Below are 20,696 nucleotides of genomic sequence, written 5' to 3' on the forward strand. Positions count from 1 at the left end.
GATCTCTGAGTTCAAGGCCATCCTGGTCTACAGAGTGAGTTCCAGGACAGACAAGGCTATTATACAGTGAAAAACCAAAAACCAAAGCAAGCAAGCAGGCAGGCAGGCAGGCAGGCAGGCTGGCTGGCTTAAGGAGAACTAGGTAGATGGCTCCATATATAAGAGAGCATCTGCAGCATCAGCCTGAGTCCCTGAGTTCAGATTCCAAGAAACCACATAAAAAAGGCCAAGCATGGCTATGCCAACTGTAACTTTGGTACTGGAGAGAAGAATCAGGCTGCTGAGTCACAGTGTGACACAGTTCCCACCCCTAGCACAGGGCTAGCGAGGTGTGGGTCTCTAAGAGTATTAGTGGTTGCTGGGTGTGAAGCTTATTTGTATAGTAATGTAGATAATGTACTTTATGTTCCTTCTGCAGGGGATGCTCTCTCTTCCAAGGTTAATGACGCCATGAGAATTAGAAGTAGCACAAGCCAGGAGGTGAGGATGTGTCTAAAGTCCTCAAAATGGTAAAGGCTGTGGCCTTCAGGTGGGAAAGAACTCTGAAAACATAAGTTCAAGAATGTATAATTTCGGGCTGGAGAGATGGCTTGGTGGTTAAGAGCACTGACTGCTCTTTCAGAGGTCCTGAGTTCAATTCCCAGCAACCACATGGTAGCTCACAACCATCTGCAATGGGATCTGATGCCCTCTTCTGGTGTGTCTGAAGAGATCAATGGTGTACTAAAATACATAAAATAAAATAATTAAATCTTTAAAAATGCATAATTTCTCAACTATGCAAAATAGAAGGATACAATACGAATTTTATGAGGGGCCTAAAAGAATAGAGGCAGCTGCACTAGGAGCTAGCTTGTCAGAAAGATATTAAGGAAGGAGATAAACAGATCTGGGGAGTGGTTATTGGAGGGTAAGATCCCACCCAGCTAAGTTTATTCTTTATGTTTACAAAAGGAGGCAGATTTCTGAGTTCAAGGTCAGCCAGGGACAGAGCAAGTTTAGGCCCAGGCTTGGTGGAAATGGTGATCTCAGAGAGAGATCCCACCCAGCTAGTTTACTGTCTATGCTTACAAAGGCAGACGGATCTCTGAGTTTATTTGCTATGTTAAAAAAGTGTACTTGCTGTCTTTTCTAAAAATCAAGAAGTGAAGGTCAGAAAATGCTGATTCGTGGGAAAATCTGAAGGGAGCCTGGGGTGGATGATTGAACTGATTATAAATAAAAGACTGGGCTTTGATCTGCAGGAGCTGCTATCTATGCAGCTGTCTGGAGAGCCAGACTTAGCAGAGCACAGAGCTGTCAGTTTGCACCTAAGACTGACTTTGAGTCATTTCTTTCTCCACTCACAAACACCCCTTCCTTAGGACCCCAACTAAGCCAAGGCTGGTGCTTGGCATCTGGCAGATACCAGGGCCTTGCTAGCCAGCCAGCCTAGCTGAAATGGCAATGTTCAGGTTAAAAAGAGAGTCTGTCTTAAAACAATAAGGTGGGGAAGTAATTGAGGAAGGTATCCTCATGCCACCTCTGGCCTGCACACATATGTGGACATATGTTTATACCCCACCCTGCATGCGTACATACACATAGATACACATACAAACACATACACACATTGCATATGCAAGCATGCATACACAAGCACACTATATAGAATAGCAATAAAAAACAAACAAACCAGGAAACTACCCTAGGAAGTGCTAAGTGCTTTCATATCATAGCACTTGACACTGTAACCCAGAAGAATACCAGCCTTTTAAATGTCAGGGTTAGAGTGACAGAACAGCCTCTCAGCTGACCTTCAAGGTCAGTCTTGATAGACCATCTGAACTGGAGCCCAGATAGCAACAGAAAGTAAAGAGGTCTGAGCATTAGAGAAACACGCCGAGGTGGGAACTAAGTTAAGGATGGAGTGGAGGGGTGAGGTTAGAACCCAGTGAGCCTAACTGTGCAAGTTAAAGTGGGTGCACTTGTCCCTAAGGCAAAGAATGAGCCCTGAAGTTTGAGGCACACTGCTCTTGCTTAGCTGACTAAACAAGTGGAAAGATCTACAGTGGTTGAAGACCACACCAACATGTAAACTGGAGAGTGATAACTGATACTACATACATGCATATACATGCTCACATGCATGTGCGTGCACATACTTGCCTGCACATATATACACACACACAGAGGCACACACCAGGAAGCTTGGACTGTCTCATGTACTTGTGCCTATCATGGACACATCCACCCTCCTGAATTTTTTTTTTTTTTTTTTTTTTTTTTTTGCCGGGGACTGACACTAACAGACAGGAGAAGGAACAAGTTCTTAGGGAAAGATAAGGAACTTGGGAAGGACAGGTTGAGGTGAAATGTCTGAGTGGAAGTACTGGTGGGAAGTTGCAGGAATCTGGTGTCTGGAACAATCTAGGCTAATATAGCATCAGTGGTAATGATATTCGAAGCCGTGGATGACGATGGTAAAGTGAATACAGGCTCAAGCATCAAGCTGCAGCTGCTAACATATAAGCTTGAGAGGACAGAAGCCAACTAACAGTGGGGAGATAAGAGCAACACTAGCTCACTGTGACCCGGCACTTCTCTACTCCAGCACTTGGCTTCAGAGCTCAGGCTAGTCCCTCAATGACTACGCTCACACCTTTATTCTAGGTGACTATGAAGCTACAGGGCAGTTGAAGATCTGAAACTTGATTGCCTGTTGCAAGGATATGAGCCAATACTCCTCAAGCCTAAGGCCCTGATGAGCACCAGGGATTCTCGCCTTTCTTTAGACCTGAGATTTAGGCGTTCCCAGTTGGCCTATTTTCATCTTCTCTGGACTGACTTCCTTTTATACCCCGGCCTTCATCTGTCTATGGCAATTACTCTGCTTATATTTTCAGGTTTGTGCACCCAGCTGTTACTGCAGTTCTAAAGTTCTTCCTGGGATAAAAGCCCTTCATGATATGACCAGGGCCCAAGCCCACAAACTAAGGCTTATTTAAGGCTGAAGCAAAGGTCAGAAGTACAGATATTCGGCATCACAGATAAGGCCTCTTATGACGTCTCCAGAAAGCTGAAATGAATCCTGTTGGAACAGAAACCAGTATCAGGACATTCATAGTTGTCCCAATGTGTATGATAAGAGGCACTAGTACCACTGATATCCTTAGTAGGTGAAACTACCGGATATAGACAGGGCAAGAGCTTAGGGCACTCAAGAAAACTCACTTCATCTTTTTAGAATAGGCAAGCAACCTCTAGAAAATTTCAAGAGAAGTAGGAAAATACAAGTTTTGAATATAACTAGAATCTTTTAAAGGTACTCACCAGCATGCCTGTTATCTTTAAATGCCACATTGTGGAGCTGAAATATTAGGTGTCGGCTAAATTTCTCTTCAGTGCTGGAATCCAGGTTGAAAACATCTTCGGCTGAGCACTGAACATTGTAAAACTCCTCAAGTGCTTTACAAACATGCTAAAAACAAGCGTACGTACATAATGTATGGTTTATGTTTTGGATTTCTCTCTCACCAGGATAAATATACAATTACCTTGTTACAAAAGAGATGAGTCATCACCAGGACACTGACAATACAGCAGCATTACCAATGTACTCGTAAGTTTAAACACATCATTTAAAATTACTACATAAATTCATATAAAAAATTGTCGACGGGTGTGGTGGCACACGCCTTTAATCCCAGCACTTGGGGGGCAGAGGCAGGCAGATTTCTGAGTTTGAGGCCAGCCTGGTCTACAAAGTGAGTTCCAGGACAGCCAGGGCTACACAGAGAAACCCTGTCTCGAAAAACAAACAAACAAACAAAATTGTCAGTAGAGCCAGAAAGATGGTTTGGGGGTTAAGAGCACTGCCTGCTCCCCCAGAAGTCCCACATAGCAGCTCACAACAATGTGTAACTCCATTCAAAGAATTCCAGTAGCCTCGTCTGTCTTCTGAGCACCAGACATGCCTTTGATACACAAACATGCACGCAGACAAAACATCCATACACATACAATTCTGAAAATAATAATTTTTTTAGATTCACTTATTATTATATCTTAAGTACACTATAGCTTTCTCCGGATGCACCAGAAGAGGATGTCAGATCTCATTACAGATGGTTGTGAGCCACCATGTGGTTGCTGGGATTTGAACTCAGGATCTTCGGAAGAGCAGTCCAGTCGGTGCTCTTAACCACTGAGCCATCTCTCCAGCCCTGAAAAATAATAATTAAAAATAGCATTTCTCTTAGGGCTGGAAAGATAGCCCAGTAGTTAAAAGCACTGGCTACTCTTTCAGAGAACCAAGGTTTGATTCTCAGCAGCTATAAGGTAGTTCACCAACCACATGTAACTCCAGTTCCAGGGAATGCAATTCTGTCTTCTGGCCTTTGTAGGCACCAGGCTAACATATGGTGCACAGACATACATGAAGGCAAAACTTCCAAATGCATTTAAAAAAAAAAAACAGTCTCTCAGGACTGAAAAAGACTCCTAAAAGTCAAAAGTCAAGCACTTTATATACTAACCTTCTCTAAAAGCATAATAAAAAGCAGCTTTTTAAGTTCCTCCTCAAACACTAGCTTCTCTTAGGGTTTCTACGGTGGTAAAACATCATGACCAAAAACAACTCAGGGAGGAAAGGGTGTATCCAGATATGGCTTGTAGTGCATCATGCAAGGAAGTCAGGGCAGGAACTGATGCAGGAGGAACATAGAAATGCTGCCATTGGCTTACTCCTCACGGCTTGCTCTCACACCATCCGGGACCACCCCCCACAGTGAGCCAGGCCCATGCACATCAATCACTAAAGCAAGGAAATGGCCCACAGGCTCTCCCAAATCTCAAATTAAATTCTTTCCCCAAATCACTCTGGCTTGTGTCCAGCTGACAAAACACTAGTGAGCATAGTAGCTAAAAGTTACAGTTTCTAGTTCTAGTTCTTTTACAACTTTCATTCTTAGAAAAACTCTCATTCCTTTTGAATCTAAATCTATGACTAATACAGCCTGAAAGCACACGGCTCGGGAGCTCAAGATTCGGTTTGAGAGAACACTAAGTTTGAGTTTTGGCTCTGCCACTTACGGGCCCCATGGCTCTGCTCAGATCTACTTCTGGCATTCCTCAGCTGTGAGGAAGGGATAGGCAGTATCACCCAGCTTTTAATGAGAAAATAAGACTAAGGAGTTAGCACGGTGCTTCACATGGGTAACTGCTTAAAGTATTTCCTATGGAGCATCAAGACAAATCGCTTCTCCCTGTTGCTGTCAATCTTCTCATCTGCAAAATGAAGCACTCGCTACCATGTGAGGATACATGGAAAAAGCAGAAATGTTTCTAAAGGTTTGCCAATCATGTAAATATCTAATAGTTTTACAATGAATTCCACCTGCTACCAATGTTTTCATATTACTAGATTTCCACCATCTGACCTCACCTCTCTTTAGTAAATTCTAAAGGTGTCAAATTACTCCCTTGATGTCAAATTACTCCTAGATAGCTCTTTGAAGTATTTACATAGCTGCAGTTTAACACTGATTTATATCATTACTTTGATATCTGTTTCCTTTGTATTACAGACAGGGAGAATGTCCTGGCCCACTTCATTTTCTACCAATGTAGATAAAGCAGTGCAAGCAAACTTGGACAATATAAATAAGCTAATAACTTGGGAAAAATAAAGTACTCTTTTTGTTTTGTTTTTTGGAGACAGGGTTTCTCTGTATAGCCCTGGCTATCCTGGAACTCACTTTGTAGACCAGGCTGGCCTCGAACTCAGAAATCCACCTGCCTCTGCCTCCCGAGCGCTGGGATTAAAGGTGTACACCACCACGCCCAGCAAGTATTCTGTTTTTAATACAATAGAATCACATTGAATATTACATGAGCAACAGGCAAGTTTCCATCTTGTTTAAGATGGTTTTTGTTTGTTTATTTTTATGCGCTTGTTTTGCATCTGTTTTTTAAGACAGGGTCTCTCTGGGTAGCTATGGCTGTCCTAGGACTTGCTCTGTAGACCAGGCTAACCTTGAACTCGGAGATTCACTTGCCTCTGCCTCAAGTGTTGGGATTAAAGTTATGCCATGGCCTGGTCTTGTTTAAGCTACTTAAATGTTGGATTTTTTTTTCCCTTATGGCAGCTAACTCAAACCTAATTTATTATTCTTTCATTCCTATAGCTCATGTAAAGAACTTGACACTCACTAGATGCTGAAGAGCTTTTGGTATTTGAATGGAATTCTGTGCTTTGACATTACAGAGAATACACTCAGTGGCTCTTTAGTTTTAGTAATTAACCATTCCTAAATTATATTTCCCAAGTTAAACTGTAAACAGAATTATAGTTATTTATGCAACTACACTACAGAACTTGGAGGTTAAAACATATACTTACTTAAGCAATCTGCATTAATGACAAAATGCATTAGCACCAGAATTCATCCTAATTGGTAGGAGTGGCTTTACTGATATGTATCAGTACCCAAAGGTATCAACAGTATAGCCAGTTATCATTAAAGTGTTATTTATTAACTGTCTGTTAATTTAAAGACAAGAATAATCAAGTGTGTTGGGTGTGGTGGTACACACCTGTAATCTAAGCACTTAATTGGGAGACAGAGGCAGAAGGATCAGAGGTTCAGGGTTTCCACGGCTACATAGTGAGTTGGACGCCATTTGGGGCTACATGTAACCTTGCTTTGGCCAGCAACATGGCTCAGTGAATAAAGGCACCTGGTGGCACCTGTTTGACACCCCAGACCTACATGGTGGAATGAAGTCCAGCAAGTTCTCTTCTCACATCCACAGGTGAACTGTGGCACATGCATGCCAAAACCCAAAAACAAATAACACTAAAATATAAAAAGGAAACAACAAATAGCAAACCTAAGTAAAGCCTTATCAGACTCAAAGAGTATTTACTAGACTATAACATAGTTACATGCAAAGAAACTTAGATTTCAATATACTTATTAAGTTATATTAAAACAACACTAATATGAACTGCACTATCAAGTAGTACACATGTTAAATAAAATTGTTATGCAATTTTGAAGTTAGATTTCTACAATGGTTTCCATATTTTCCTGATATAAATTGGTTCTTCAGTGTTTATATCAATAAGATATAATGAATTAAAAGAGAAAAATTTAAACTTAGACAACCTTTCCATGTGTTTATTAAATCTGTTACAGAAGTGTGGTAGCCTGGTGTTGGTTACATTAGGGATATTTCTACGCTGTAATACATTGTAGAACTTTAATAGGAACAATATGTTTAAGCAGCAATGAAAAACCTCTGAATCTTAGATCTTTGTAACCCATCTGTGTAAGAAATCCTATCTTAGACTGCTGAACTATATCACATACCAGGCAAAGTCAATACTGATGACTTATGACAAGCATCAAGTCACAAACTAAGCCAGAGGCTTACGCCTGTAATTACAACATGCAGAGTCTGAGTGTGCAGGACAGCCTCACGTGTCAGGACATAAAAGCCCCAAAAGCCCACAGCAGCGCTAACAACAAAATCCATACAATTACCAACTACAGTGAAACAAGGCATCGGACTTACTTGACTGTTCAGTGGCTATTTTAAGAAGAGTACAACTTTTTAAGTTGGGAGAATTAAGGAGGATTTCATATATATTCATTTCGCTTCAAAGCCAGAAGAATTTACAAATATCTTTAAATTAAACTTAAAGTCAAATATGCAAAGATCTAACAAAATCAGCAGACATCCTTTACAAGAACATTTGAATTTACATATATTTTCTTTTTTTTTTTTTTTTTTTAAAGATTTATTTATTATTATATGTAAGTACACTGTAGCTGTCTTCAGACACACCAGAAGAGGGAGTCAGATCTTGTTACGGATGGTTGTGAGCCACCATGTGGTTGCTGGGATTTGAACTCTGGACCTTCGGAAGAGCAGTCGGGTGCTCTTACCCACTGAGCCATCTCACCAGCCCTTGAATTTACATATATTTTCAAGTTACAAAATTATTTTTCATAACATTATCTTATGGTTAACATTCAAATGAAAAATGTTAAAACCAACTCTGAGGCCAGATGAGCACTATAACTTTCATACAATTCCTGCAAAACAATCTTAAGTTTTTAAAATACAGAGGAGAATATATAAGTGCATATAATTCTTTTTTTATTGACACAGCTAAATAAAAAGGTAAACATTAGCACTACACTCTTTTCTCTTGGATGAAACAGATCTAACTATTTGGATTCTAGGTTTGTTCAGTGTCTTATCTGTAAGATTCACATAGATACAGGTTTCTTCTAGACTTAAATTTTTCATCCATGAAAACACAGATATGATTTCCAAAATTCACACCAGTTCAAACATTATGATACTTAGTTTTGTCAAAATTTCCCTGAATTTCATCTCATTGTCTACTTTGAAGAGTGAAATTTGTTTTACCTCACTTTTGCCACAGGTAAATATTTATACTGAAAGTCAGAGAATTAAAACAGTTCCAAAGTAGAAAACTCTCATTCATCTAGTTTAAACTAGATACAGTAATATTTTAATTGAATTGAATTTTCACTATGTTTCATTATTTACTCACAGAAACAATGCTGTCAAAATGAAGGTAGCAAGGAAAAGTAGAAGTCTGGAAGCCGTGTGACACAGGAGAGCCAGTGATTAACGGAAGGATGTGGAGAAGAACTTACCTGTATGAGCAATGCAACCATCATCTTCCCATCAGCTCCTGGGTTGGCCAATTTGTTAAATTCTAAATCAAAATAAAGCTTGCACACAGCATTCTCAGGAATAACTTCATAGCAGTGCAAGAGGGTTTTCCTAAATGAATAATACAAGTGTTAGATTTGTACCTTCCACGGCCCATTGTTCTTAACTTATTATTGGCAGGCGGTAGAGGAGAGGGCACTGGGGTGTGACAGTCAGGGGACAGCTTGCCTCTTCCTTCACCATGGGTTCTAAGCACTGAACCTAGGTTGTCCGACTAGCACAGCGAGCACCTGTTCTAAATGAGCCACTTCACTAGATCATATAGCTCAAAACTCAGAAATCCGCCTCTCTCTGCCTTCCGAGTGCTGGGATTAAAAGCGTGTGCCACCACTGCCCGGCTCTGTGGAAATTTTTAAATTCTGTATTTTCACTATGAAGATACATTTAAGTGTTTTAAAAAAAGAAATTCTGTCTTGAGAAACCTTCACCCAGCCCTTTTAGATGTGTGAATTGTCCTCTTCCTAACTTAAGTTTCTCTAATAATTGTCCATCTTCTGCAGGCATGAGAGAAATGACTTTGACAAGGTAAGTAAGATCTTGAGCTGACGCGTATGCAAATGCATAAAGCTCAGGTGACATTCTAGATAAATAAAAGGTCTGTAGTAAGTTTCAAAAGGAAGAGTGGGAGTTGGAAAGATGGTTCACTGATTAAAAGTGTGCACTGCGCTTCCAGAAGTCCTGCGTTCAGTTCTCGGCAGCTGTGTCAGGTGCCTGTCACTCCAGCTCCAGGAGATCTGACATTCTCTTCTGGCCTCCTCAACACCTGCACACATGCACACATGCGGTACTCACACATACTCATAAATGAAAATAAAAGAAAACAAATGGGGTGTGTTAAAGAGAAAAAGTGACGGACTACATCCTCTTGTGCAGGCAGTGCCTGTAGGTATCACCATGTGCATTCTGACAGACTGCATTTACAGTCCACGATGAGATTCAGTTTCAATAAGACACCCCCTGTCACATTATATTAAGAACCTTCATGGGCCAGTTGTGATGGTGCACACCTTTAATTCCAGCACTCGGAGGCAAAGGCAGGTGGGTATCTGGATTTCAGGGCTAGCCTAATCTACAGAACGAATCTCAGTATAGCCAGGGCTATAGAGAGAAACTCTGTATCTGGGGGTGGGGGTGAGGCCCTCTGACTAGGGTCCAGGTATAGTAGCATAACTAAATCTAGTTTTGTAACTTAAGTTACTTAAACAACATTATAATGAAAGTACTTAAGGACATACATATTGATTCATTCCCCTTTCTATGGATAACTCATGTCTTAGAAATAGGTAAATATAAGTTATATTAAATATATGTATTACCTTGAAACATATATCGACTTTCTAATATCACTATTTTAGACCTGAAGAAAATATAGCCCAATTGAGAAAATATGACACTTCAATTTCTGGTTACAGCATTAAAATTCTTGGTTTCTGTCCCACATGCATCCTTGTATTGACTTAAAGGGAGGCATTCCTTTATTATATAGTTAATACGGTAAGTGTTCATTAATAACAGTAAAGTTTAATATTTTCTTGCAAGACACAAAGTTCACAAAATGTTCTATAATACAGAAATGTGTGTGATCCTGCTCCCGGCATAACTTATTGAGGGTTGCCGGTGGCAAGATAGCTCAGTGGGTAAAGGCACTTAACCATCAAACCTGATGACCCGAGTCTGATCCCTAGGACCCACATGGTGGAAGATGAGAAATAAACTCCCCCAAACTGTCTTCTAACCTCTACCTGTGTGCTAATGGTACATATATGTCCATATGCACACATGAACACACACATACACTTACATACAAGCAAAATAAAGAAATAACTGCAAAAAAGCCTTTAAAAGAGTGTGTCTATGTGCAGAGCATGGTGTTGTACACCTTTAACGTCAGCATCAGTAGAGGGTAATGAGCACTGGGATGAACTCCCTCTGTGAGTTCAAACCTGGTCAACACACTGAGTTCCAGGCCAGCCAGAGCTGCATAGTAAGATCTTATGAGAATGATGTCAAATATGGAACCTCTGTTAATGATTACCAGAAAGATAAAGTTGTCTATCATTAGCTTCTGTGACTACTGCAACCACCTCTTTCACAAAGGAACTTTAGAATTCAATTCTAATAGTGAAAGAATAATGTGGTGACTAGTTTTATGTCTAGTTGATACAGCTTTAGCCATCTGAAAGGAGGGAACATCAACTGAGAAAATGCCTCCAGAAGACTGGGCTGTAAGCAGACAAGCCTGCAGGGCATTTTCTTAATTAGTGATCAGCTGGGGAAGGCCACCCTGCGATGGTGGGCCTGAGTGCTGTAAGACAGCAGGCTGAGTGAGCTATAAGGACTAAGCCAAGCCAGTAAGCAGCACCCTTCCATGGCATCTGCATCAGCTCCTGCCTTCAGGTTCCTGCCCTATTTGACTTCCCATCCTGACTCCCTCCAATGATGAACAGTAATGTGGAGGTGTAAGCTGAATAAATCTTTTCTTTCTCAACTTGCTTTCTGTCGTGGTGTTTCATTACAATAGTAGCCCTAAGGCAAATAACTAATCCTGTGGCCACGAACTGAGGATATTAGTTCAGCATAAATTAATTTCAACAAAAAAGGAAACACAACTTTACTTTAATGAGCTACTCTGCTACTTACCGGGTCTTATAGTAAAACCAAAGTTGGGCATAGGACGTTACAAGGTAAATACGTTGTCCATTTCCCCTTTTGCACTCCAAAGCAAATACGTGAACGCTCTATAAAATTTAGAATAATTTTTGAAAAATTTACAACATGAAAATCTAAATTGAGCTGTAACTAAAAAGTATTCATGAACTTTGTCACTCGATATAGCAAAATTTAGAATACAAACAATTATATTATTAAAAACAAGACAGTCATCAGACCCATGCTATCTCAAATCTATATATACATTGAAATTTTTCTTTTAGATTTATTCCTTTTATTTCATGTATATAAATATTTTGTCTGTCTTTCTGTCTTCTGTCTGTCTGTCTGTCTGTCTGTCTACCACATGTGTGCCTGGTACCCAGAGAGGTCAGAAGAGGAAACTGGATTCCCTGGGACTGGAGTTACATATGGATGGTTTCCAGCTATCATTTGGGAATCAAACTTAGGTCCTATGCAAGAGAAACATGTGCTATTAACCCTGAGCCATCTCTTCAGCCCCTAAAATCTATATTTTTAAAATAATTACTAATTTTTTTGCTGGATATAATGGCTAAGAGCACTGGCTGCTCTTTCCAGAGGATTCAGGTTCAATTCCTGGCACCCACAGGCAGCTATTCAGCTTATAACTGTCAGTACCTCCAGTTGTGGGAGCTCTAACAGTCCCTTCTGTTTTCCACCAGTGTGCATGTGGTACACAGACATACTTTTATGCAAAACTCATACACTAAAAGGTTTCAACTATTTATTTTATTTTATATGTATGTGTGAGTGCCTGCATGTATGTCTATGTACTGCATACATGCAAAGAGCCCTTGGGGGGTCCAAAGAGGGGACTGGATCTCATGAAACTGTAGTTGCTGATGGTTGTGAGATGCCCAGGTGGGTACCAGGTGCTGAACGTGGATTCTCTGCAAGAGCAGCCAGTGCTCTTAATCACTGAACCATCTCTCCAGTGCCCACGTTAAATCAGCAACATAATATATATGTAGGATAGAAACTTTCCAGATTAAAAATAACGTTTACAAGAGAAGAAAGCCCATTCCCTTACTCTCATTTAACCTAAGACAGTCCTTCTTCCTTTATGAAGTTAGACTCATTTTACAAAAGTAACTCCAGATTGCTGTTAACTATTTGAACTAAAATATATTAACAAACTCTCTTTTCCTATAAAAAATGTACACAGGAGTAAAACGTTTAAGAGAAGTTGCCATAGTCCTAAATGAAACAGGGCTGTTCAGGCTGCTGTATAATGCTTCTGTTAGTGCAAGCACAGACACAAACATTTTTCTGTCCATCTAGCTCGAAGTAGCTGATGAGCCATTTCCATTTTCATAAATGAGAAAGCATACAAAGACTCTTGCTCGACTCTACTGAAAGTTCTGTTGGGGGCTGAGGATGTTTGCCTTGCATATGTCAGGGCCTGGGTTCAACTCCCAGAATAGAAAGAAAAAACCTTTCTGAAATAAACTTTACACTGATGACTGGTTTTGAAAACACCAAGTTCAAATGACTCTATCAGTATTTTAATTTTTGATTCCTGACTTAGGTTGACACAAAACGAGTAAGAAGGTTTTTCTAGTGTTCCCTCTTTCGCTGAAATCTGAATACACGTCTTTTCTCTAGGAAAACAAGATCTTTCTCTCCCATATGAAGTACTTTGTACGTTTATGTGGACTCAATGACCAGATTCACACTTTATATTTAAATTATTTAAATATTTTTGTTAGATTTATGTATGTATGTATAGACGCGAGGGGTAGGGAGATGCTCTTGCCAGGGCATGCACGTGGAGGCCAGAGGACAACTTTAGGTAGCCGGTTCTCTCCTTTTACCCAGTGGGTCTCAGGGGTTGAACTCGGGTCACCAGGTTTGGCAGCAAGCACCTTACCCACTGAGCCATCTGACCCCAGGTACATTTTACATAGGTATCTTTTGATTTATTTGTCTTTATGTTCCATAAGATCCCAACAAGCAAACAATAGGCAATATATTACCTATTGCCTGATTTATTTTAATTGTGTTTGAGCTCCATGTTCTCGGTAAGGCCGAGGCCCATTTAGCATCGCCTCTCATTGGCTTAGTGTGTCAGGGATAGGCTCCTCCTACCTCCCAGCAGGTGTCCCGTCAATGTTGTTACACATTCCACTTTTTAAAAAGTAAGTGGGACCAGAAATGCCATTCTTTGGCTGCAGAGATGGCTCTGTGGTTAAGAGAGCTGCTTTTGCTGAGGCCCCAGGTTCAGGTCCTAGCACCCACATGGTGGCTCACAACCATGTGTGAGGTTCACATCCAGTGCCAGGGGATCAGACACACTCTTCTAAACTCCATGGGCACTCCACACATATGGTGCATATACATACACATAGATAAGACACTTATACACATAAGATACAATAAAACTAAAAAAGAAACGTCATTATTTTTCACTACTAAAATAAAAGTAATGGTTAATGAATTTAAAGGGATATTTTTCTAAGTCATATGCTATCAAGATTACTACTGCATTTTCTTTGTCAAGTATCTCATCTGAAATGTGAGCAAATGCATTTCTTTAAACCTCGAGTGTTACTTAAAATTAAAAAAAATAAAGGCAAAGCAATTACCTCTTTACAGCTTTTAACAAAATTAAAAGCTTGATTCTGACGGTGAAATAGCTTCCAAATGGAGGATGGTTCTTCTGGCTTGGCCAGTCTTGGTCTGTACACGGAAGACAATGGCTTCCTCTCATAGTGGGATGCCCGCTCTTCAATCTGCTTCACCCTTGCCTCCCATTTCCTCAACATTGCTTCCTAAGTATGGAGAGGAGAAATGTAACCTCAGAAACCGTTCTATCAATCACTACTAAACCTATGAAAATGCTAAGATACCTGCTCAGAGTACATGCTGCCTGGTATAATTTCAAAATGCCTGGTTTCCTGACATTTTTTTTTTTTTTTTTTTTGCGTTACAATTTCTTGATACAAAGTTTCACCAGAGAACAGGAGTATGGCTGGTCATCAGAAATCCTTAGATCCTAGCTCTTCCCTCTAATAGCCTTATGACCACGGAGAGATTAATGAAACTCTGTGAAATCCTGGTTCAATCAATGTCAAAATGAGAATCAACAGAGTCTTCGATGTTCTAAGTAGAGGGCAAAAAGGCTTTGTGCGCACAGGGAAGCACAGGAGGGTCCAGGAAAGTTAAACACACAGCTCACCTCTTCAGTGGAATGAGGTGTGCAGCTGCTCCTCCTGAAATGCCAGGAATGAGGGAGTTTTACAACCTGGTGAAGCTTTGCTGTCTGAAGAGACAGGCTCTGTCCATATCTTCCAGACTGTATTTATTTATCCCAGACCCATTCTTTCCCCTTAAAACTTTGAGTATTGACTTTAGGCCATAAGACCCATCCTTATAAGTGATGTCACTGGTGCTTCACAACAGCCTAAGAGACTTCTATGTTAAGGCCAGGACAATCCTGACACCACAGGCATTAATGCTTACTAAACCCTCTATCTTCACAACTATTTATAACAGAGACCATTTTGTGAAAGAAGCCAGGCATTTTGCAAAGAATCTCAATGTAAACTTGTCTTCAATTGTTGTATACTTGGGACTGAGTTAATTCTTATCTACTTTTTCCAAAAACTGTGCTGTGCTTAAATGTGGCCAAAGAAAACTGATCTGGGCCAGACTGTAAGTCCTGCTCCATGATTGGTTTTCCCCTGCTCCCTGTAAAGCTTGCAGGGTAATCACCACAGTTTACTCAGGGCCTGAGATTAGATACATGAAAATGTCTTATGAATTATAAAGGCCCATGTAGATGCTTTCAGTATCGTTATGATTTTCAACCCAGCCAACCTATCGCTCAGCTGACGCTCACTATCTTGGACCCTGCTCCTGGGTTATCATTTCTTAGTGTACACTTCAGGTCTAGGCATCACGGAAGCTTGGTTGGCTCCCTTTCTGTTTCTGTTCTCCTGCTCTAAGCATAGCTTCCTTCACGTCACTATAAACTTTATAGTTTGCTCCCTTTCCTAGCAGGAGATGCCATTTAAGCTTAACTACACACCGATTCTGGGCCTGACCACGAGCCTTGCCTGGGGCAAGGTCACACTGACAAACCTAAGATCGGGTGCTTCTGCATCAGACTTAGCTGTGTTGGAGTCCTGTCCTGAGACTGCTGTGCCATAAATCTAGGAAGGGGAAAGAGAACCATCGTACTTACATATCTAAGGCTGAAAGGTCACATGAAGAAGGCATCCCAGCCAAAGCCAGTCAGATACGTGAGTTAGGACATTTCAGATCACACATCATTAAAACTGGATGAATTCAGGACAGACTACAGAACTGTCTAGCTTAACTAAAGGACCACTTAAAAATAATTTTTTTTAAATTAGTAATTTTTTGTACTTGTTTGTACACAAAATTGGATCAATTGTGGTTCTTTGTCAATATCATCTATGCTATGATCTACTCATTCAAAAACAGACACATTTGATTTTAAGTGAAATAACAAAAAAATACTAAAGCATTTAGGAGCAAATTATTATTTACCTATATTAATGCCTTTGTCTTCAATTTTAGCAGAATTCTTTGAACCGACGTAATCTCATTAGCAAATAACATATTCCCTGAAAAGGAAAACAAAATTGCCTTAAAAAATTGATCTAGAGGCATGGTGGCACATGCCTTTGATCCCAACACTTGGGAGGCAGAGGCAGGTGGATTTCTGAGTTCGAGGCCAGCATGGTCTACAAAGTGAGTTCCAGGACGGCCAGGGCTACACAGAGAAACCCTGTCTCGAAAAACAAAACAAAACAAACAAACAACAAAAGCAAAACAAAACAAACAAAAAAGTTGATCGAGAGCCCTCCAATATTAGGTTTCCTTTAATTTGCTTCACATTAAGATAAAAATCTGCTATATTTCAAGAAAACTAATTGAATTTATTCTATGCAATTTATTATGTTGCCCTAAAACAACAAACAGAAAGCAATTATATCTGAATCATAGACTCAAAACAATAACTAAGAATGGTTTGTACATGCTCACAGTTAGTGAAACTAAAATCTCTCTCTCTCTCTCTCTCTCTCTCACACACACACACACACACACACACATACACACACACAGTTATAAAACAACCTGGTATGACTGCAGGAACATGCAACCCATGCAAGCCTTGGCGACATAATGCAAAGCTGGCTGAGGCTGCACTGCTGAGGAAACCAGAGGGGAAAGCAATGCTTAGCATCCCTGGATTATTTTCAGTTAGAAATGGATGACAGCTGGCGCGTCAGACAACAACTGGGGCTTGGACTATGTGAGCAGGAGAGCTGAATAAGAAAAGCAAAGAAAATGGAGGAGAAAGCATCTGGCCTCCTGGCTTGGGACTATCATATTCCCCATCCCGAGTCTCTGGGAGAATATGACACCATATTAGAAATATTTTTAATTCCTGGTGTGGAAAGAGTACAGTTGTTCTCTTAAATAATTTTATGCCAAAGCTGCTTTTCTACCCTGTCTATTTTTGGTAATGATTTACAAGTTCCAAAGGAAAACACTTGTACTAGTTTAAAGCAAAGGCTGAAGGAACTCTACCACCCATTTCTGCACCAAAGCAGTATTTAACCACGCTGGCTCGCTACAATCCTACAGCTGGAAGTGCTGGAGTTACAACAGAGGATTAGTCATCTGACAGTAATTAGTGGGAGACGGGAAATCGGAATGGAAGTGGAAAGCTGACCAAGTTCCCTGAGCTTAGGTCTAGACTTGTCTATTAAGGGCTGTGGATGGCCTGGTTCCCAGAGCAACTTGACTGGGGGAGGGGGTGGGTGGAGGATGCCCTTACACAGCTGCTCTGTAGTCACCAGTCACTCACACTGTGATAGCAACACTGTCCACTTGCCTGGATGCCACACTTGTAAAGCACACCCTTGGGAAGAGGAGGTGTTGGTCAGTGGTAACTTCAAAGGCAATTAGATGACGTGGACTCTGAGCTCCTCTTCATGGATCCCTTGATGGATTCATCCTATGGTGGTACTACCAAGAGACGGTGGAAGGTAGGAAGTGGGGCTCAGTCTGAGGCAGTACTGTTTTCTGGCTGCCACGATGTAAACTGCTGCTCCATCCTGTCCTCCCAAGCGAGATGGACTGACAACTTTAAAGCCCAAATAAATACTTCATGCATTAAGCTATTCTGCCAGGCACTCACTCTGTCACAATGAGAAGTCTGACTAATACAGGTGTAAAGGAATCCTGAGGCTTCCTTTAGCAGGGTTCCTGGTTTCTCACTTCCATTTGTTTATTTATTTACTTATTTATTTATTCATTCATTCATTCATTCATTCATTCATTTATGAGATAAGAGGTTTTTATGGTTGCCCAGGCTAGGTTTCTCACTTCCATTTATTTATTTATTCATTCATTCATTCATTCATTTATGAGATAAGAGGTTTTTATGGTTGCCCAGGCTAGCCTCAAGCTGCTTCAGCCTCTCAAGTGCTGGGATTTTAGGCATGTGCCACTACACATACCATAGTTTCTTATATAATTAGCAATTAACCGCTACTCCAACCTCTCCCTCAACCCTGAGATTAAATTCATCAGTATTGTGTTTACTGGAAATATCATAGTTCCATTTTTTGTGATGTTCTTTTATTTTAAAATCCTCAACAATATTTTGTGTGTATATACACATGTTTATGTGCCTGCGTTCACATGCATATGTTACACGTGCACTTTTGTGCATGAGTGTGCATGTGGGCCAAAAAAATGGTGGGTATCTTCCTCAATCCCTCTGTTTTTGTTTGTTGTTGTTGTTGTTTGTTTGAGACAGGGTTTCTCTGTGTAGCCCTGGCTGTCCTGGAACTCACTCTGTAGACCAGGCTGGCCTCGAATTCAGAAATCTGCCTGCCTCTGCCTCCCGAGTGCTGGGACTAAAGCCATGTGTCACCACACCCGGCTCCACCTTATTTCTTAACACGGGATCTTTCACTAACCCTGGAGCTCATCCATCGGGCTAGGCCAGCTGCCAGCAAGCTCCAGGGATCCCATGGTCTCTACCTTCCCATAACACCAGGTGTTTTACATGGGTGCTGGGGATGCAAGCTCAGGTTTTCATGGTTATCCAGACAGTACTTTACCAACTGAGCCATCTCCCAAGCTCTTAATATTATTATTATTATATTATCCCAACATCTTCTTAATATGCTATCATTTATGAACGCTTGTTATACTTTATTTATCTGCGTGTATTTGTGTAAATGTGGATTGTGTTCTTGAAAGTCAGAAGAGGGTGCTGGGTCCTCTAGAGCTAGAGTTACAAGTGGCATGAGCCACCTGAGTTGGAAGAGCAAGAGCTCTTTCTTAACTACCCAACCAATCCTTCACCACCTTTTAAATGCACTCTATAATCCCTCTATACAATATCTACGACTTAAGTATTCATCTTTAAGTAGTCATCTTAAAGTACGCTATTAAGGTTTACTTACAAACATATTACTATATAAGCTTACTTTCTAGAATGTGTAACAACTTAAGAAATTAAATATAAAAGACTGAATTTCTTCTGTCCCACTTATTTACTGCCTAGAATCAGAAGGTGTATTTTTTTTTAAGATTTATTTATTTATTTTATGTATGCAAGCATACTGTCCCTCTCTTCAGAGACACCAGAAGAGGACACTGGGTCCCTTTACAGATGGTTGTGAGCCACCATGTGGTTGCTGGGAATTGAACTCAGGACCTCTGGAAGAACAGTCAGTGTTCTTAACTGCTGAGCCATCTCTCCAGCCCCAGAAGTCATTTTTTAAATATCCCTAAAACTAGTAGGAGGGATAAGAAACCCTATAACAGTATACTGTTTCAGGTGTTGGTTCTTTTCCTCCTCCCTGGTCTCCCACCCCAAAGAGCAAAACTCTACCAGATAAATGACCTTCACACCATTTTTACAAATGATTAACTTATCATGTAATTGCTATAGTAATTTAGCTTATGAAGGCTAAGTCTTCTTGCAGATGTAGGCCCTAAAACGTTTACCTATTATACTTCTAGTTCAGTTTTCTCGCCAAATGGAAGAGAGTGACCACGCCCCGCTTTTAGATCACTTCAGAAAGCCATCTTACTCCAGCTCCTGGAAAGCAGTCACATTGCTTTTCATGAATTCTTTCTCTCTTGAGGCCCAGAACGGCTTCAGGTCCCTCTGGGTCCCCATTTACAGGGCGGCTTCAGGTCCCTCTGAGTCCCCACAGTGAGGAGAAATTACAGGGCTTAGATGAAAACTATCACCTCCAGATGTTTTGCTCTAACGAACTTCTCTAGATGAAGTCAACATTAACGGCAGGAAACTGCTGAGGATACCTTATCTAAGGTATCACTTTGTTAAGAACGTTTAGCACAGGGAGGGGTCCGGGCACAAGGGGTTTCTCAATTAGACCCTTCCTTGTGAACTACAGCCTCCACGATGCACTGCGAGGGTTGAATGCATCCTACTGCTAAAGTCCAACAGAAAATGGCTGATTCTAACTTACTTTGGGAGGGATAATGATAGATCAATTTGTTTCTGGAATCTACATTTAACCACTATGGCTCTTCATGAGAGCAAACCACTTATCTTTTTCTTTCTTTTTTTTTCCCCCCCAAGACAGGGTTTCTCTGTGTAGCCCTGGCTGTCCTGGAACTCACTCTGTAGACCAGGCTGGCCTCGAACTCAGAAATCTACCTGCCTCTGCCTCCCAAGTGCTGGGATTAAAGGCGTGCACCACCACTGCCCGTCCACTTATCCTTTTAAAGCCTTTGATGGAACTGGAAAAAATAAAAAATGTATTATGGAAATGCAAGAGCTTGAATTCCACACGCAACGAACGGTAGACATCTGTGTGGCTACGTGTACGTCAGTCCCTTACATCCAACGAAGCAAAGGCGGTGAAGGCAAGAGGCTGCTCTCTGGAGTACATTTGTCCTTAAGAATATTCTGGGCCCCTGAAATTCGATGCTGATCGCTGTGCTCGTGTTTTCGTATATTATGCAAAAACAAAACAAAACAAAACCCACTTCCCAGAGTCAGAGTCTGAATGAAATAGGACGTAAACCAGTCAGAGATTTCAGTAAGGTAGTCAGGACCTCTCACTGAGGGAGCAAGAGGTGGACGGAAGTGAAGAAAGGCCTCGGTGCAATTGAGAGGAAGTAGAATTACCGAGTGCGGGGCACAGCTCTATTTTCTCCTGCCAGAGTTCTGACTGGCAGAGGCGCCTCCCTAGACGCCCATCTTGGCGCCCCCGGAATCA

At 40.9% G+C, this 20,696-nt stretch overlaps 1 protein-coding gene and 1 long non-coding RNA gene across 11 annotated transcripts in view; one reads left to right on the forward strand and one right to left on the reverse strand.

The window, feature by feature from the left end:
• Window positions 1-20,696, reverse strand: part of Primpol (primase and polymerase (DNA-directed)) — a 41,649-nt gene that overhangs the window by 20,828 nt on the left and 125 nt on the right. For 6 of the 9 annotated variants that reach the window (NR_151680.1, XM_017312887.2, NM_001001184.2 and 3 more), the window contains exons 2-6: window positions 15,964-16,040; window positions 14,034-14,219; window positions 11,398-11,495; window positions 8,679-8,808; window positions 3,313-3,460 (exon numbers count right to left, since the gene is read on the reverse strand). Coding sequence is in view for 8 of the 9 variants with exons in the window: in XM_017312887.2 (XP_017168376.1) it covers window positions 3,313-3,460; window positions 8,679-8,808; window positions 11,398-11,495; window positions 14,034-14,213 (556 nt within the window). In the remaining variant the exon portion in view is untranslated. Of the gene's footprint in view, window positions 1-3,312; window positions 3,461-8,678; window positions 8,809-11,397; window positions 11,496-14,033; window positions 14,220-15,963; window positions 16,041-16,554; window positions 16,635-20,315; window positions 20,690-20,696 lie in introns of those variants that run through there. The other 3 variants (XM_006509458.4, XM_006509460.4, XM_006509459.4) reach the window with 3 other exon arrangements.
• Gm45607 lies at window positions 62-8,684 on the forward strand. Of its 2 annotated transcripts, none has more exons than XR_003947542.1 (3): window positions 62-480; window positions 3,520-3,601; window positions 8,575-8,684. It is a non-coding gene; the product is annotated as a predicted gene 45607 (long non-coding RNA). The 2 variants fall into 2 exon arrangements; XR_003947543.1 differs by lacking the exon at window positions 62-480 and adding an exon at window positions 2,277-2,885.

This window comes from Mus musculus, chromosome 8 (assembly GCF_000001635.26).
Source record: "Mus musculus strain C57BL/6J chromosome 8, GRCm38.p6 C57BL/6J".
NCBI classification, from domain to species: Eukaryota; Metazoa; Chordata; class Mammalia; order Rodentia; family Muridae; genus Mus; species Mus musculus.